The sequence below is a fragment of the Scyliorhinus torazame genome, chromosome 9, assembly GCF_047496885.1.
Source record: "Scyliorhinus torazame isolate Kashiwa2021f chromosome 9, sScyTor2.1, whole genome shotgun sequence".
Lineage (NCBI taxonomy): Eukaryota > Metazoa > Chordata > Chondrichthyes > Carcharhiniformes > Scyliorhinidae > Scyliorhinus > Scyliorhinus torazame.
Window position 1 is genome coordinate 91,885,779 of NC_092715.1, and position 17,679 is coordinate 91,903,457.

Sequence of the window (17,679 nt, forward strand, 5' to 3'; positions counted from 1 at the left end):
TGCTCCGCTATTCAATAAGATCATGGCTGATCTGATTGTAACCTCAACCACACATTCCTGCCAACCCTAATAGCCTTTCACCCCCTTCTTAATCAATCTGTCTCTCTCTCTTCCTTAAAAGTACTCAAAGATTCTGCCTCCACTGCCTTTTGAGGAAAAGAATTCCAGAGACTCATGACCTTCTGAGAGAAAGAAAACTCTTCATATCTGCCTTAAATGAGTGACCTCTCGTATTTAAACAGTGGCTCCAGTTCTAGATTCCCCGACAAGAAGAAACATCCTCTCCGCATCCACTCTGTCAAGCCACCTCAGGATCTTAAATGGTTTCATAGGAACATAGGAATTAGGAGCAGAAGTATGCAATTCAGTCCTTCGAGCCTGCTCCGCCATTCCATCTGATCATGGCTGATCTTGTCCTGGTCTCAAATCCACCTCCTTGTTCCCCCTATCCGTTTAGCCAGTTTTTTAAAATCAGAAATATGTCAATCTCCTCCTTGAAACAATTTAATGACTCAGATTCCACTGCACTATGGAGCAGCGAGTTCCACAAATTCACCAATCTTTGCGAGAAGTAGTTCCTCCTCAACTCGTTTCTATATCAATCTGGTGAATCTTCTCTGAACTGCTGCCACGTCCTTCTTCAAATGAGGAGACCAAAACTGGACACACTATACCAGATGTGGCCTCATCAATACCCTTTACAATTACAATAACATTTCTCTACTTTTATACTCCAGCCCTTTTACAATAAATGCTGATGTTCGATTTGCCTTTTAAATTACATGCTGTACCTGCATATCGACTTTCTGCGATTCATGAACAAAGGTACCCAGATCCCTCTGCATTTTGAATCTACTTTCCATTCAGATAATAATTTGCCTTTTTTTTTTGTTGGCCAAAATGGTTAACCTCACACTTATCTACATTAACTTCATCTGCCAAATTTTGGCCCAATCTACTAGCCTATCTCTATCTGTGTATAAAATATTTATTTCCACTTCACTGCCTGCTTTCCCACCTATTTTAGTGTCATCTGCAAATTTTGCTATGTTACACTTTGTCCCTCCTTGCAGATCATTTGTATACATGTGAACAGTTGAGGTCCAAGGACTGACACCTGTGGCAGCTCCCAGGAATATACTTTAATTGAGAGGTATTTAATATCTCCCTGAGCATCCGGCACTGTTCCTTAACTGTCCTACCCTCAATTATTTGTGGCCAGTCTTCTTGGGCCAACTCTTTCCTCAGGTCTGTATCATTACCTCTGCCCAATACTAAAACTCTAGTATGGTACTTTGACTTCACTCGCTCATTCGGAATTTGAAATTCCAGCATGTTGTGATCACTCCTTCCAAGAGGATCCTTAATGACAAGACAATTTATCAACCCTTCTTCATTACATAATATGAAATATAAAATAGCCTGCTCCCTGGTTGGCTCCATCACATATTGCTCGAAGAAACAATCCCTCATACACTCTATGAAATCTCCCTCGAGGCTACCCTTGCCAATTTGATTAGTCTAGTCGATATGCATATTAAAATCACCCATGATTACCATTGTGCCCTTCTTACAAGTCCTCATTATTTCTTGGTTCATACTATACCCCACGTTGGAAGTATTGATCGGGGGCCTGTAAATTACTCCTACCAAGTCGCCTCTTACAAACCTAATCTCTCCAACCTTTCCTCATAAGACAACCCGCCCATTCCTGGTATCTGTCTAGTAAACCTTCACTGAACTGCTTCTAATGCATTTACATTTTTCTTAAATAAGGAGACCAATACTGTACACGATGCTCTAGGTGTGGTCTCACCAGTGCCCTGTACAACTGAAACGTAATCTCCCTTTTGTAATCAATTCCCCTTACAATGAACAATAACATTATATTAGCTTTCCTAATTACTTGCTGTACCTGCACACTAGCCATTTATGATTCATCCACTAGGACACCCATATCTCTGTACCTCACAGCTCTGCAATTTCTCAGAAGGCAAAGGTTGACAAGGCGGGCCTTCATGAATAACCTCAGCTGGTACGGGAATTAAGCCTGCTGCCTACCACGTCTCCTGGCCTTCGATGTCCCTGGCGGGCATCCCCTGGGGGCCCTGGGGCCAGAGGGCCCTGGCCCACTTGCAGATGGCACATACCCTGACATGCCACCCTATTTCAGGTGGTGACTCGACAGGCCATTGTCAGGGGGGTGGAATTTGGGGAATCTGATGGCCGCTGTCGCCACTCCATAGGGTGGCTCCGGATTGGCACCCACTGCCCCTTCCAGTCGGTGCCCATAGGGCCCTGGGGTTCACCACTTGATGGAGGGGCAGCTGGATCAAGCCCTGGCTTCCACTCTGTCCTCTGGCTGTGCCAGCCCTGGCGGCTCCCCAATGTCTGCAGCATGTTGTTGCCACCCTCGGTGATGCTCCTCAGTGACTGGGACATGATCTGGAGCACCCTACAGTGCCCGCTTGGGCAGTGACTAGGACATCTCCAGTGACCAGGTCATGCTTCGGAGTGCCTCGGCAATGCCCACCTGAGACTGGGACGTGCTCCGCTGCGCCGCATCAAATTTCATCTGGGACTGGGATACGTCCCTTAGCAAGTGGGACATGCTGTTGAGGTGCTCAGTCATGGCCGTCACTGGCTGAGTCACGCCTTGGACACCTCCATTCCACTAGGAGCGGCATGATAGCACAGTGGTTAGCACTGTCGCTTCACAGCTCCAGGGACCTGGGTTTGATTCCCAGCTTGGGTCACTGTGTGTGTGCAGAGTCTGCACATTCTCCCCGTGTCTGCGTGGGTTTCCTCCGGGTGCTTTGGTTTCCTACCACAAGTCCCAAAAGACGTGGTTGTTAGGTGAATTGGACATTCTGAATTCTCCCAAACAGGCACCGGAGTGTGGCGACTAGGGGATTGTCACAGAAACATCCTTGCAGTGTTAATGTAAGCCTACTTCTGACACTAATAAAGATAAAGCTGCTGACGTCATGCACCAGGCTCTTCACTGCGGTCGCCACCCTAGTAGTGTTGGCCTCGGTGCCACGTATTGCTGGCACTACGTCCTGTGCCCGTAGCCTCTTAAATCTCTCCAATTGGCTGTGGATCTATTGGATTGTTGCCGACAACCCTCTCTGAATATCGTGGCCACACCCTAGTGACTGCATCAGCTCAGGGTAAACCTAGTCCAGATCCTCAGGATCTGACTGGGACCCTGCTGGGTCCTGGGATCCAGCAGACCTCTGACTGTTGTCTCATCTGGGCGTTCTGGCCTCCACCTGTAGTGCATCAGCAACTGTGTGGTGCTCACCAGAATGTGCCCCAGAAGCCTGACCACTACTGTTAGTGTCTAATTTGATTTGATTTGATTTGATTTGATTGATTTATTGCCACATGTACCGAAGTACAGTGAAAAGTATTTTTCTGCAGCCAAGGGAACATACACAGTAGACAAAAAAAAGTAGATAGTTACAGTGAATGCAAAAAATTACACAGGACATTGTCAAATAATTAATTAGTTACAGTATGGAACTAGGGCAAAATAACAAAGCAAATACGATGTCAGCAAGACCAACATAGATTGTCGTGAATAGTGTCTTATAGGGAACAGATCAGCCCAAGGGAGAGTCAGTGAGGAGTCTGGTAACTGTGGGGAAGAAGCTGTTCCTATGTATGGATGTGCGGTTCTTCAGACTTCTGTATATTCTGCCTGATGGAAGGGCCTGGAAGAGGGCAACGCCTGGGTGTGAGGGGTCTCTGACAATGCTGTCTGCCTTCCTGAGGCAGTGGGAGGTGTATACAGAATCAATGGGATGGTGGCAAGCTTGTGTAATGCGTTGGGCTGAGTTCACCTGCAATTTCTTGCAATCGTGGGCTGAGCAATTGCCATACCTGGCTGTGATGCAGCCGGATAGGATGCTCTCTGGCACATGTGTAGAAGTTTGTGAGAGTCGATGCAGACATGCCGAATTTCTTTAGCTTCCGTAAGAAGTAGAGACGTTGTAAGGCTTTCTTATCTGTTGCATCAACATGAGTGGATCAGGACAGTCTGTTGGTGATGGTGACCCCCAGGAACTTAAGGCTATTGACCATCTCCACTTCGGAGCCATTGATGTAGAAATGGGCATGTGTCATACTCTGCTTCTTGAAGTCAATGATCAGTTCCTTGGTTTTGCTGACATTGAGAGGGGTTGTTTTCGATACACCTTGCAACCAAGTGATCTATGTCCCTTCTGTAGCCTGACTTATTGTTTGAGATATGACCCACCACAGTGTATCATCCGCAAACTTGTGGATGGAATTGGAGATAAATCTTGCCACACAGTTGTGTGTGTTTAAGGAGTACAGCAGAGGGCTGAGCAGATAACCTTGTGGGGTCCCAATGTTGAGGACTATTGTGGAGGAGGAGCTGTGACTTAACCTGACAGATTGCTGTGTGTTGGTGACCGCAGCTGCACAGGGATGGTTCAGAGATTGCAGAGTTTGGTTATTAGTTTTGTCGGGGTAATGTTGTTGAAGGTGGAGCTGTAGTCGAATAGCAGTCCGACGTAGGTGTCCTTATTGTTGAGGTGTTAAAGTGTTGAATATGGGACCAGTGCTGTGGACCGGTTGTGGCTGGAGGGTGGGGATGACAGCTATGCCACAATTATACAGTGGTCTCTTTGGAGCTCCCCTTCAAGGTGGTCGCATGAGAAGGGGGGCGGGGCATTGGGGGGGAACCACCTAGCTTTGTTATTCAATGTTACATTTCTGATAAGGACTTCACCTGATGATTTAAGCTCTCATTGCAGTTAGTCCTGAAACTCGTCATGTTTAGTCTTCAAATGCCTTTGAAGTTTTGAGGATTTAAACTTTCATTTGCCAGTACTTCCCTGCATATAACACACATGGGTTTTTCATCCTGATTTGCAATGGCACAATTAATAAAGCCATACCTTAAAAAATTATACTGCTCTGTTCCTGATTGCAGCTTCTTCTTAATGGGCAGTTCACCAAAGGCCCTGGAGCTCACAGCAGCACTGTTTTGTTGTGCTGTGGATTCTCCTGAGCCGCTGTCTCAAGCAGATTTAGTTGTGAGATCCTGGCCTGTTTGTGTCTCTGGCCTTCTCTTCCATATTACAAAATGATCCATTTTAAATTGTTCAGTCCTGTTGCTTGCTGCTAACAAAATGCAGGAACCTCTCTTCAGCCCAGGGCATGTAACGTCAATGTACGGGGTACATGACCTGATCTGTCGCAACTCCAGGCAAGAAGGCTGCATCGATTTCAAAAGAAAAATCTGCTCCCGGATCAGCGCATGATGTCAGGAGAAGGACCTCTGCCCTGCTGGGCTCCGGACCTGCGCACTGCTGAGTGAGCATGCATGCGCAGGATAGCAGGAATTTTTAAAAGGCAGTCCTGGCTATTGGGCACTATTTCCCGCGATCGGGAACTCCGCGCGCATGACCCCATGACCCTCATGACACCTACCCGCGACCCACCCACAGGTCGCGATTTTGGGTTTGAAAATTACTGCTGTGGTAAGTCTGACACTGCTTCTCTGTTGACCTATCCCTGAACCTAATTCGCTGTTCATTTTAGCTAGCTGTGCTTTCATAGCCTCATAATTGCCCTTATTTAGTTTTGAAATACAAGTGTTGAACTATTCTCTCCTTCAAACTAAATGTGAAATTCAATCATATTCTGATCGCTGCTACCAAGGGGCACCTTCTCTATGAGGCCTTTAGTTAATCCTATCTTATTGCACAATACCAGATCTCGTATAGCCTGCTGTCTGATTAGTGTCCGAACGTGCTATTTTAAGAAACTATTCCAAAAGAATTCCATGAATCCTGCTCTCTAGGCTATCTGCCTAAGCTACCTCCTCTCATCATCAGCCTTCCTCTCATTCTGGTTTCTCTGGAACGTTCTAAAGTGAAGCCTGTTACTATTCATGATGCAAGTTTACTCCTGATTGACTTTCGTCAACGAACTTTCTGGTTTTCCCTTTGTGACCTTAACCCCAATGGGACTCTATTTTTGAAATCTTCCATTTATAATGATCTCCCTTAGGTTATCGAAATCCTGTTCCACATTTGTTGAACTATAGCACATATCAAATGCCATTTCCATTTCCCTGGAAAATTCTACCTAGGTCTCATCCATTTTCTGCGTCAAATGTTAAAATTTCTGCCTGGAAGCATCTGGCACCAATGTGTAAGCGTGTTTCTGAAGCCTTACTGATCAAAACACTTTCTTGGGGCATGGTTCTACTGTTGTGTCTTCATCCACGATCTTGGGTGGGCCCAACATTGCTAACCCTCCTCTGCAATCTCTGTCCAGGCTGCCTTGGCCAGGTGGGAGTGAGGGTGAGCCGGGGGGAATGGATAGGGAGGGTGGTGTCTCCTGTTGTTATTGCTCGGGAAGAGCACATTCCACCAGTCCTTTATATGATCTGGAGGAAAGTCTTCAGGGAGGCATTGTTGTACTGTGGAGATTGAAAATAGGTCAGTATTGTGTGATATTCAAAAAGGAATTTTAAAACAGACTCAGCCAACCCATACACATTAGTTTCTCTTTCATCGCATGTAAAATAGTGTAAATGATTAGCACCATTACCCTGAAGAATATCCATCCGATGGAAAAAAGGAGAAAAAAGAAAAGGAGAAAAAAACCAATCAAGGCTGATCCCAGTGAGGCCCGATTAGGAGAAAACAAGAGAAACTTGTGGGTTTGATTCCGGCATGGGTCACTGTCTGTGTGGAATCTGCACATTCTCCCCATGTCCACATGAGTTTTTATAATAATAGTAATCTTTATTATTGTCACAAGTAGGCTTACATTAACATTGCAATGAAGTTACTGTAAAAAGGCCCCAGTCGCCACATTCCGGCGCCTGTTCGGGGATACGGAGGGAGAATTCAGAATGTTCAAATTACCTACCAGCATGTCTTTCGGGACTTGTGGGAGGAAACCGGAGCACCCGGAGGAAACTCATCGTTGTTAGGTACTTGATAGGTGAATTGGACATTCTGAATTCTCCCTCAGTGTACCCAAACAGGCGCCAAAGTGTGACAACTGGGGATTTCACAGTAACTTCATTGCAGTGTTAATATAGGCATCCTTGTGACACAAATAAAGATCATTATTATTATGTTTTTTATCCTGTAAAGGAGGTGTCTGAGAGATGACATTGAAGTAGTCTTTGGATATGTAAATACCTGTGTTACTTTAAAGCACAGTGGTTAGCCCTGCTATCTCAGCGCCAGGGACCTCGGTTCAATTCCGACCTCGGGTGATTGTGTGGAGTTTGCACTTTATCCCTGTGTCAGCGTGGGTTTCCTCTGGTTTCCGCCCATGGTGGAAAGATGTGCAAGTTAGGTGCCTTGGCCATGGTAAAATTGCCACTTCGTGTCCAGGGATGTGGTGGTTAGGTGGGGTTATAGCGATAGGGTGGGGGTAGGATGCTTGTTCAGAGGGTCGGTGCAGACCTGATGAGCTGAATGGCCTCCTGCACTGTAGAGATTCTATAAAATATTTCCAAGTCAGGGTGGTGAGTGATTGGTGACGAACTTGCAGATGATGGTGTTCCCCTTTGTCTGCTGACCTTGTCCTTCTTGATTGTACTGATCATGAGTTTGGAAGGTGCTGCTTGAAGAGCCTTGGTGAGTTCACGCCGTGCATCTTGTGGATGGTATGTACTGCTAGCTGCTTTGTCCTGAATGGTGTCAAGTTTCTTGAGTGTTGCTGGAGCTGCACTCATGCAGGCAAATGGAGAGTTTTACATCACACGCCTGACCTGTGCCTTGTGGGTGATGGACAAGCTTTGGGGAATCAGGAGGTGAGTTCCTCACTGCAGGATTCCTAACCTCTGACCTGCCTTTGTAGCCACACTATTTATATAGCTAATCCAGTTCAGTTTCTGGTCAGTGGTAACCCACAGAATTTAGTGATGGTAATGCTATTGAATGCCATAGGCCGATGATTAGTTTCTGTCTTGTAGGAGATGGTCATTGCCTGGCACTTGCATGGCACAAATGTTACTTTACACCTGTCAGACCAAGCCTTGATATTGCCCAGGTTTTGCTGCATTTTGACCTGGACTACTTCAATATTTGAGATGCTGAATATTGTGCAGTCATCAGTGAACAACCCCACTTCAGACCTTATGTTGGAAGGAAGGTCATTGATGATGCAGCTTAAGATGGGCTTCAGGCATCTTGTATGCTTCAATGAAGAGTGGTCAATACCTCAAACAAATTCAAGGATAGGCTGGTGGAAGATAAACACAATTAATTGTGAAAGAACTATAGGTTGCTTTTTGTGTCGATTAATTAAAATGGGGTAAATTATATTTGTCATCTGTTATTATCGTGTGATATTGTTATGCATGCACGCATGAAGGGTGAAAAATACTTAGTGTTGTTTAATTTTTGCAGGTCAGGATTCACTTTGGCTGAAATTGAGCCATTTGGCGTCTTCCAACTTGCCCCCAATTCAAGGCAAGTCAGCGTTGAAGAAGATGCAGGCATAATTATTTTACATATCCAGAGATTGTTTGGTTTCCGTGGCAATAAAACAAAACTGACCTACTACACAACAGCAGGAAGTGCCAAACCTAATGAAGATTATGAACACATCCAAAATAGAGAACTCATCTTTACTTCACATCAGACTGAATCTGTTATTAAATTGTTTATCAGCAATGATAATATTCCAGAAATAGTTGAAGTGTTCTACTTAAATTTGTCCAGCGTTGAAGTTCTGGGATTTGGGCCAAATAATACAGAAGAAAAACCTCACTTGAATCTAGAGTTTAGTGTATCATCTTTAACCATTATTGCCAATGATGCCACAAATGGTGTTCTAAGTATTGGACCCACTTTGATACACACTGTAGAGGATACTGAGAATACTACAGCAAGTGTAGTGTTCCTTAACATTCGAAGGACGCTGGGATTTACTGGGATCATCAGTGCAAATGTTATAATGTTTGGAGGAAAGAAGGTTGCAGATGGTTCAGACGAAAGCCCTTTCCAAAACATCCAGCAAAATTCCACCTTTTCCTGGGCCAAAGAAGGGGAAGATTTTGAAGATGAAGCCTTGAACGTAACTTTACAGGATGAGCAAAGAGAGATCAAAGTATCCATCAGAATTTTAGATGACAATGAACCAGAGGGACAAGAGTTCTTTTATGTCTACATAAAAGATCCTCATGGAGGTGCACAAATTGTGGAAGGAACAGATGAATATGGATACATGGCTTTTATGAAGATCATTATCTTGGGTACCAGAAATATTATTGTTATAGTTTATATTCAGTAAACAGTAACAGCAATTATCAATTGATAGTGCTTAAAACTTTATAATTTTCAATAATGTTGCTAAATTACTGTTGTGAGTTTGACAACTGTCAAAATGTGCAATAATACCTGCAAATCAATGGCCTCAATCCAGCCGGATTTGGATGGGTGAATGGGACGATGTGTTGGAAACTCACTCGCTTCTGCAGAAATTGTGCATGGGTTGTTTTAACCCTTGAGCCTCATTAACATGCCCCCAGTATGCTTCCCACTCATTTGGGGTGAAAAGTGGCTGCTGCGCTCCAGAAAATTGAGCTGTTTGTGATCATACATTGGTACTTGGTTAAGTGTGGAGAATGGGGTTCCAGAGAATATCCTGGGTTCAGCAGGTTATAGGGAGTTCGGAGATAGGTGGAGCAGGGGAGGCCTAGACTATCCTTGTGGATCTGAAAGGAGCACTCCTACTTTGCATACTTAAAGAGGACCCTATCAGCTTTGGGCGAATGGCTGAGTTAACTGTCCAGAAGCTCACATAAAACACCTGCTGATAGGATCTGGGTAGCTTGAAGACATCCAAGTGAATTGGCAGTTGTTACTGACCATCTGCCTGGTTTCAGCCAGGTAGTTAAAATCAAAATATCCTCCAATTTTTTTACGTTTTCCAAATCTTCTAAATATAACTTTTCAATGTTTTTGATTTGATTTTGATGAAGCAATATTACTTTCTGGATTTACAACATTATTTCTGTTTCTTGGGAGCGGATGAACTTTAATTCAGAAATAGTCTAAACCTAAGCAAGTCACATACATACAAGTCTTAATGCAATTCTGGTTTGAGGATGATGGAGCTGTGCTCAATTTATAGATTATTTTCTTAGTATGTGTGCACCCGTCATAAATTCATCTACAAGAACTTTCAGTGGTCCATTTTGAGCCTTTACATTCTGCTCCTGCGTATCCAAGTCAAGCAAACATTGCAGATGGGATTTTGTACCTGGCCAGTATTTCATGCTGCAAGCCTTGACTAAATGTAAAGAAATAATATAAATCAAGTGTTTACATCCCAGCTTCAAGCTTAGGGGAGGGGAGGGGATGGTCTTCAGCATTGTACCCGTTAAAGAAAAAACACACAAATTATAAATAGCTACACAGCAATAGAAAGGACTTCATGGTTTTTTTGAAGCTAGCCAGTGACTTGGTGAGGTTTTTCTTCTTCACTTTTCTCGTGCATGTTTAAGTGTGCCAACCTTTTTTTTTCAAAATTGAACTTCAATTTGGACTTCGATCATGTTTTATTTACTTCTCTTTTAGCTACCTGCAAAATGCATAGCCACCTCTGGGAGAATAGGTGCTTTTTTAGAACTCTCTATGCCTCCCGGAAGTTAGAGGATTTCAAGGTGCTCCTTTTCAAGGGGAGGTCTTTCGGTGCCTGAGGTGGATGGTCTAGACCTACCATTATCCACATAGGTTGGTCCACAGACCCCACTGGAATTCCTTGGGCATGTCAGCAAAGAAGTACATTGATCAGTTTGATCAGGAATGCCTTTCAACTGGTTTGTGCCTTCATAGTGGCATCAAGTTCATCTTAAGAGCTTGATAGTTTTTGAAGAAAGGAGCAATCATTTGAAAGGAACAATGGTGCAACTTGTGTTTCTAACAGGCATGTCAGTAAATGACTCTGCCTCTTGCAAATGGGTATTATGGGTTTGAACATTGATGTTTCTCATTCCACTTTGCACCTTGAAGGTCTGCCCTTCAGATTGCAGGATATGCATCAGATAGGTTCTGCAGCTCTGTGAGAACTTTGCATGAGCATGTTAAATGTGTGAAATTCTGCAGAATCCTATGCGTGGCCTCATCACTTCAGGTGTTACACGGTCCTGCAGATCATGGACACAATGTTGGACCCCACAGTAGCACCCGCTATCCAGAAAGGTGTACTGGCATCCTCCCTGGAGGTGTCCTGAAGTATTGCAGAGGATATATTTTCTCACCTAGCTGTATACGTGGTAGGGGCCTGGCTCAGACGATAGGCTGTTAGAATTTATCAAGGGCCTCCTTTCATTTCTGTTTTTTATCTATCACCTCTTCCCCAGTAACAATTGGCAAAGGCTGACACACATGGAAATCTGATTTTGAAATCTTTTATTTCTCATTTTCGCTTGGTCCTATGTATTGCCATCACTTGGAATGGGGGTTTAGTTTGCTTTGAATTTAGATTTAGGTTCAGCTTTAGAGAACCAGTCTAGCATTGCTTGAATTTACAGTGAAGCAACTTTTATTTCCTGACTGTGGGCTGGATTTAAATCCTGTAAGCCAAAGGAAATCACTGCACCATACAATTTCCAGATCCTGCTTTTATTTTTGAATATATTTTCATTATTTCCATTTGACATAATTGTTTTATTTAACCTTTATACATTTCCAAACAGGAAGTGATTTACAGAATGGCATTGTCGGTTTTATGTGGGTCCCCCAGAGTGACCTAGTATTGGATGAAGACTCTGAACAAAGGAAGGTTCAGCTAACAATTGAGAGGCAGAAGAACAGGTACATTTTTAATTAATGGACATAGTCTTCATATTTGCATGCTAAGATAAAACAATTTCTTACTGGAGTCAAAAGAGAAATTATAAATATTTCTGGAATCTTTCACTCTCAGCTTGGGGGTTAAGGGATCAATTTTTACTGATGGGTTTAGGTTGGACAGGAGAGTATAAAATGGATTCAGAGGACCAAGTTTGATGCTTGGAGTAATTTAACCCTGAGGCCTCATTTAAATGTTACCATTCAGCACTCCACATAGTTCGACCGTACTGTACCACCTGATCCTCCTGGGAAAATTATGCAGAGAAACGCCTTGACCACAAGTCTATAAGGCACATACCGTCTTCGATAGAGACCTTGCGGGAAAAGGAGATGGTGGATCCTGTTGGATGGTTCCCTGAGCAGACTGTCAGTCATTTGGCAGAATGTTCATCCCCAGAATTCTAAGGAATTCTAAGGATGGGGCTGGTTTAGCACAGTGGGTTAAATAGCTGGCTTGTAAAGCAGACCAAAGCCAGCAGCGCGGGTTCAATTCCCGTACCAGCCTCCCCGAACAGGCGCCGGAATATGGCGACTAAGGGCTTTTCACAGTAACTTCATTTGAAGCCTACTTGTGACAATAAGCGATTTTCATTTCATTTCATGTCATTTAAGTGTGGTGAGGTACCTCAGATTGTCATATCCTGTATGGAAAGAAACTGATCTGTTTTGCATTTTATGTAGTTATGTTTGGAATTTTGGGTAATTTGGCTTTACAAATTTTATGAAAAAGTATATTTTCTGAAATAGAAAACAGGTGATTAGCAATAGCTGGCCCTTGAGCGAAGCAGGATGTCAAGGGGCCAGAAGCTACTGGCTGGCACCAAAGAGAGGCTCACATATAAGCAGGGAAGTGACAATGAAGATTTTTTTAGATGGTCTTGTGGGAGGGGAGGTTTAGAAGAGCACTTGCCCTGGAATACCGCTACAGATTAGATCTGCTTCATAGAACATAGAATGTTCAGTCTGGCAGAAAAGGTACAGCAGCTTCCTGATGAGGCCTAAAGTAAAAATACAGTCAGTGTCCTTTTGATGTGATGGAACCATTATTTGCATAAGTCCATGAGGCCACTCCCACATATTTTAGGCAGACACCTCATCTGCATACAAAATTGCATATTTAGAAGGGCTGCAATATGAACAGGTAAGTAATTGTTGTGTTTTTAGAAACCCAACTACACCGTTTCCTTCATGTGGATAGGGTTAAAATTGATCTGTAATGGCTTTGCCAAGGCCAGTCTTCTAACAAAAACTCCCTTTATTTAAGCAACAAAAAAGGCTGCTGCCACAGTATATAAAACTTGCGTGCAGAGATGCTGGCCTGGGTTGGGCCTGCAGGTTTTAAACTCTTGCCATGCTTCTCCTATTAGACCAGCCTCCACCTGCTCAATAAGAGAAATTGTATTCCAAGAAGCCCACAGGGAGATCTATTAACGACCTCCCTGTGTCTTTCGTGGTCACCCTAACAAATTCCTTTTCATTCTCTTTGGTTTTGAGATTGATTCACAACCATCAAGATCCCCATGAATTCCTTTTTTTGTTATGTCAAGAGACCTGGTTGCCATCTGCTGAACACCACTAGTCACAGCCCTCCATTCAGAAGAGCACCCTTCCACTGCTACCCTTTGTCTTCTAAGTCAGAGCCAGTTCTGTATCGATCTTGCCAGCTCACCTCTAATCCCCTGTGACTTCACCTTCTGTACCAGTCTGCCACGAGGGACCTTGTCAAAGGCATTACTGAAGTCCATGTAGACAACATCCACTGCCCTACTTTCATCAATCATCTTTGTCACTTCCTCGAAAAACAATAAGCTGTGCTCTCAATACAGTTCATGTAAAGATCTGTCTGTAAGCGGACAAGCAGTTTCTGGAGAAATAGTCAGTTAAAGATTTGACTGTGGACAGACCAACAGCTTTTCTCAAAGCAGTTTAGTTGAAAAGATTTTTCCTGTGAATAGAACCTAGCACCCTTTTGTTCCCAAAATATACCCACATGGCCTGAACTCACTGAGACACCCTATTTCCCAAGCAACATCCAATTTTAATAACTCTAATAGTCAAATCCAGTTAATAGTTACCACATAAAACCACTTAGGCGACCAAGTCTGGGTTCCTGTATCAGCGAAGGCACGAAACCGGGTCTTTTTGAGGAAAATAACTTCAATCTGCCATGGCTCTAAATGTTAGCTGGAGCAGTCTTCCATGGCTTGGATCACAGATAGAACTGGCCTGTCTGGCTGCTGGAGAACTAGCTTCCCTCCCCAATGGGTGTGCTAGAAGTTATACTGATAAGTCTCTTTGATATTCCTCTCTATAGATTCTGCTGTCTATCTTGCTCAATTTCCTTACTTTCAGAAGCTATCATTTGTATCGCCCACTGACTTCTGGTAAACAATGTTTCTGATGTAGCCATTTGCATTCCAATGTATCTGCACACCTGCAAATCTTGTTACTTTTCTGCTATTTAACTTTCAGCTCAAGTTCACTGTTAATATTATTAACTTCCCACATTCCTGACACCCAATGAGACATAAGGTAGCTCACCTAGACCTAACCAGATTAATCTATGGAGTCCTTGAGAATTAACATTCGATCAGTAAATGTTTTCTACATGATTCGCTCTACAGCACAAAGTATGCTGTGATAGTCTGACAAATGTTGGTAATGGGGAGTGTTTCATTGGAATGAAAATCAAATAGTTTCTCTAAGGAGGGTATGATCTGCCTCAGTAGATTTCTGCCGATGAGGTGAAGTTGAAAATCTACCCAGCATTCCCAATTTATCCGTATTCATTTCAATGTAAGTAGAAAATTGAAGACATCTTGGAGTAAGATTATTCTGAAGATGTTTCAATATTAAGGAACTCAATACTTTACCCCAAGTATTTTAGATATGACATTTGTTTCACATTTACAGATCTTTTGAGGATGTGACAATTTCATGGCATGTGACATTTAATAAAACGGATGTTGTACTGCAGAGAGATGGGGTAAATCTGGTCAATGAGTTGACAGCTATATCAGGAACTGCCCTCTGTGTTAGTGGAGAGACTGAATGTGCCATCACCATTGAAATCAAACCAGACGAGGTCAGTAAAGAGAAAGACATTGCTGTTTAAATAGTTGGTTGTGATATAAGGACACTGTTTATGGAAAATCTTCTCTTAATGGGGTAGATTTTGACTTCTGGGCAGACGACTGACCGAGTGAGCTAGTCAGCTGTGAATTTTGATGGTAATGTGGCCCACATGATTTTATGGTTCCAACCCCTGTTTAATTTGCTGGGTATGGTTGCAAGGCACCAAACAACTGACCCAATGCTACTCACTAAATTAAAGCCTGAACATCAGGCCATCAAGGCAAATTTTGGGCCACGCAGATTGTCTTGGGACAGCATTGGCCCAAATTATTTTTGTGGGCATTAGAAGTGCACTGCTGTACCTCTTGGGCCCACAGAAATAATTAAAGACTTATCTTGGTGATGCTCTTTCTCTACATTTACCCTGACAACTAATCACATTCTGAACTGCACAGGTTCTGATCACTTTACACCCGAAATGGCAATCATTGTCCAATCATTGCACCCCTATTTTCACATGACATTGAACCTCTTGCCTGAAACAGAGACATATTTTGGCCACCTGATGGTAAAGCCCCTTGTAAAATCGAGTGGGCTGCACTGCTGATGTTATCAGGCCACTTAGAAGTTGTTACCACTATTATGGCCCAGGGTTTAGAAACTCCAAGTCCACCTGACCTACAATCTTTATGTTGAATTTGGCTAGGATGAGCACAAGAGCCTTCCCTTCAGGTGTGATTCAACAGTCTTCCTAGACACTTTAATCAAAATAAGCTTTATTCTAAGAACTTAGTTAACATTTATATAAACACACAGCAGGAATTGTTATCAATTACAAACATTAAAGACACCACACATCTACAGTAATCTATGTATAACACTTAATGAATTCCCCCTTAACTGTTCCAATTCAAAAACAAAATCCCATAAACCAAAAACCCCTTTTCAAGGGCGTGGTCCAGCACTCTGCATTCTCACTTGAATAAGACTGGCTTTCCCTGAGATTCTGACCCCGTCTCACCAGCTGGTTTAAACTCTTCCAGAAAGCAAACTATATCTTTTAGGTTACCAAAGCAGGTAGTTAGAATCAATGGATTTTTAACTGGAACAGATATTTAAAATGAAAATAGAGAGAGACAGGCCAAAACGCTTATTTTCTCTGTCTGTACTCCACAGCAGTCAAATCTAAAAGCGAAAGTAAAACAAACCTCACACAGCCACAGCTCAGCTCACCCACAAAATGACATCACTGAAGCCATGTGATAAGCCAAAACCTTTCTTAAAGGGACACTCACATGACACCACCTATTGATGCCAGACGAGGGACGTCAAAACAAACTCTGTCATTTGTCTGGAACTAAAATGTATTGGTCAATTGAATCAGAGACCAGAAGCACCTATGTATTTAGTAGATACACATTTCAAATTGATTCGTTTTCAATGTGTCCTAGCTAAAAATGGTTTACTTAAGATGATCAAATAGCCTAAAACTATGTAATCAGAGACCATCTAATTTCAAAAACAGACAACCTTAAAAATAGAGAAAGTTTTCCTGCTTTCCTCCCCCACAACCTTTACTTGGGTATGTAAAAGAGCTTTGGATTTAAGGCATTATCTCATCTCCAACATGAAGCTAACGCAGGACTGACCCTTGCCAGAATTTGTGCTTGAAAAAGGGTGGGCTTAATTTTAAAAGCCCAACCTAGTGAAAGTTTGATAATCAGAGAACACAGATTGGCAAAAGAATCAGAGCCAATAATGAGGAAACAATTTTCTTTCGCGCAGAATATTAGGGAGACTAGGTGGATAGCTGTACCATATAACCATTGAGAGCTGAAAGTCATTCTTCTGAATTACATGATTTTGAAATTTTAGGAACCTCATAATGGCATAATCAATATGGTGTTGGAGCGTGGCGACTCTTCGACGAGCTCTCTCCCACAGATCCTCTTCCTACATCTCTTACAACCGTACTAACCTTTTAAAACTTGATTCCAACACTTACATTATCTCTCACCGGATGTCTGTGTCAATATATTTACATTGTGTATCTATCATATGTCCTATGTTTTTGATGTATAGAGCGATCTGCCTGGACTGTACGCAGAACAATACTTTTCACTACCTCAGTATACGTGACAATAAATCAAAATCAAATCACTTCACAAATTAATGAAAAACTGGGGCTGGGAGGCATGGTGCTTTCTTGCCCCTTTAATAAGTACATGCCATGGGCCATTGTAGGTCTTTTACTTAGCCAATGCTGCCTGGTGGAAAGATTTTCGTCAGCATGCCCACTGGCATTCCTATACCAAGGACTCGTTCCCCTGAAGATTCTGATCCTCCTATGACCTACATATGCTCTACCGCTGTCCCATAGGGATAAAATGTGAGCCTTTGTGTTTGAAGTAGTGTTACCTGAAAAAGGTGCAATGCCATTTCCTGAAGGGATGCTAATGTTAACATATTCATAACATTAATAAGAAAATTAAAATAAGGTTTTCAAAGATAAGACCATTTTCGGTTAATTTATTTGTGTCTAGTTGCATCTTTAAGCCCATAGTTCTCAAAGGCAAATAGTACATTCTTGTACACTGTAAACCTTAACACTGATAGCACCATAGCAAATAATGGAATATGAAATTTATTTAAAGTTAACTCTCCATTACTTTCATTACTTAATGCATCTTTATTGATGAGCATATTATCAATATGTTGCTCCTAAATTCTCAGGACT

At 42.7% G+C, this 17,679-nt stretch overlaps 1 protein-coding gene across 1 annotated transcript in view; it reads left to right on the forward strand.

Moving 5' to 3' along the window:
* adgrv1 (adhesion G protein-coupled receptor V1) overlaps nucleotides 1-17,679 on the forward strand; it is a 981,490-nt gene that overhangs the window by 533,499 nt on the left and 430,312 nt on the right. Inside the window, exons 74-76 of the mRNA XM_072516264.1 lie at nucleotides 8,415-9,262; nucleotides 11,711-11,828; nucleotides 14,781-14,952. Coding sequence (XP_072372365.1) covers nucleotides 8,415-9,262; nucleotides 11,711-11,828; nucleotides 14,781-14,952 — 1,138 coding nt within the window. The remainder of the gene's footprint in view (nucleotides 1-8,414; nucleotides 9,263-11,710; nucleotides 11,829-14,780; nucleotides 14,953-17,679) is intronic.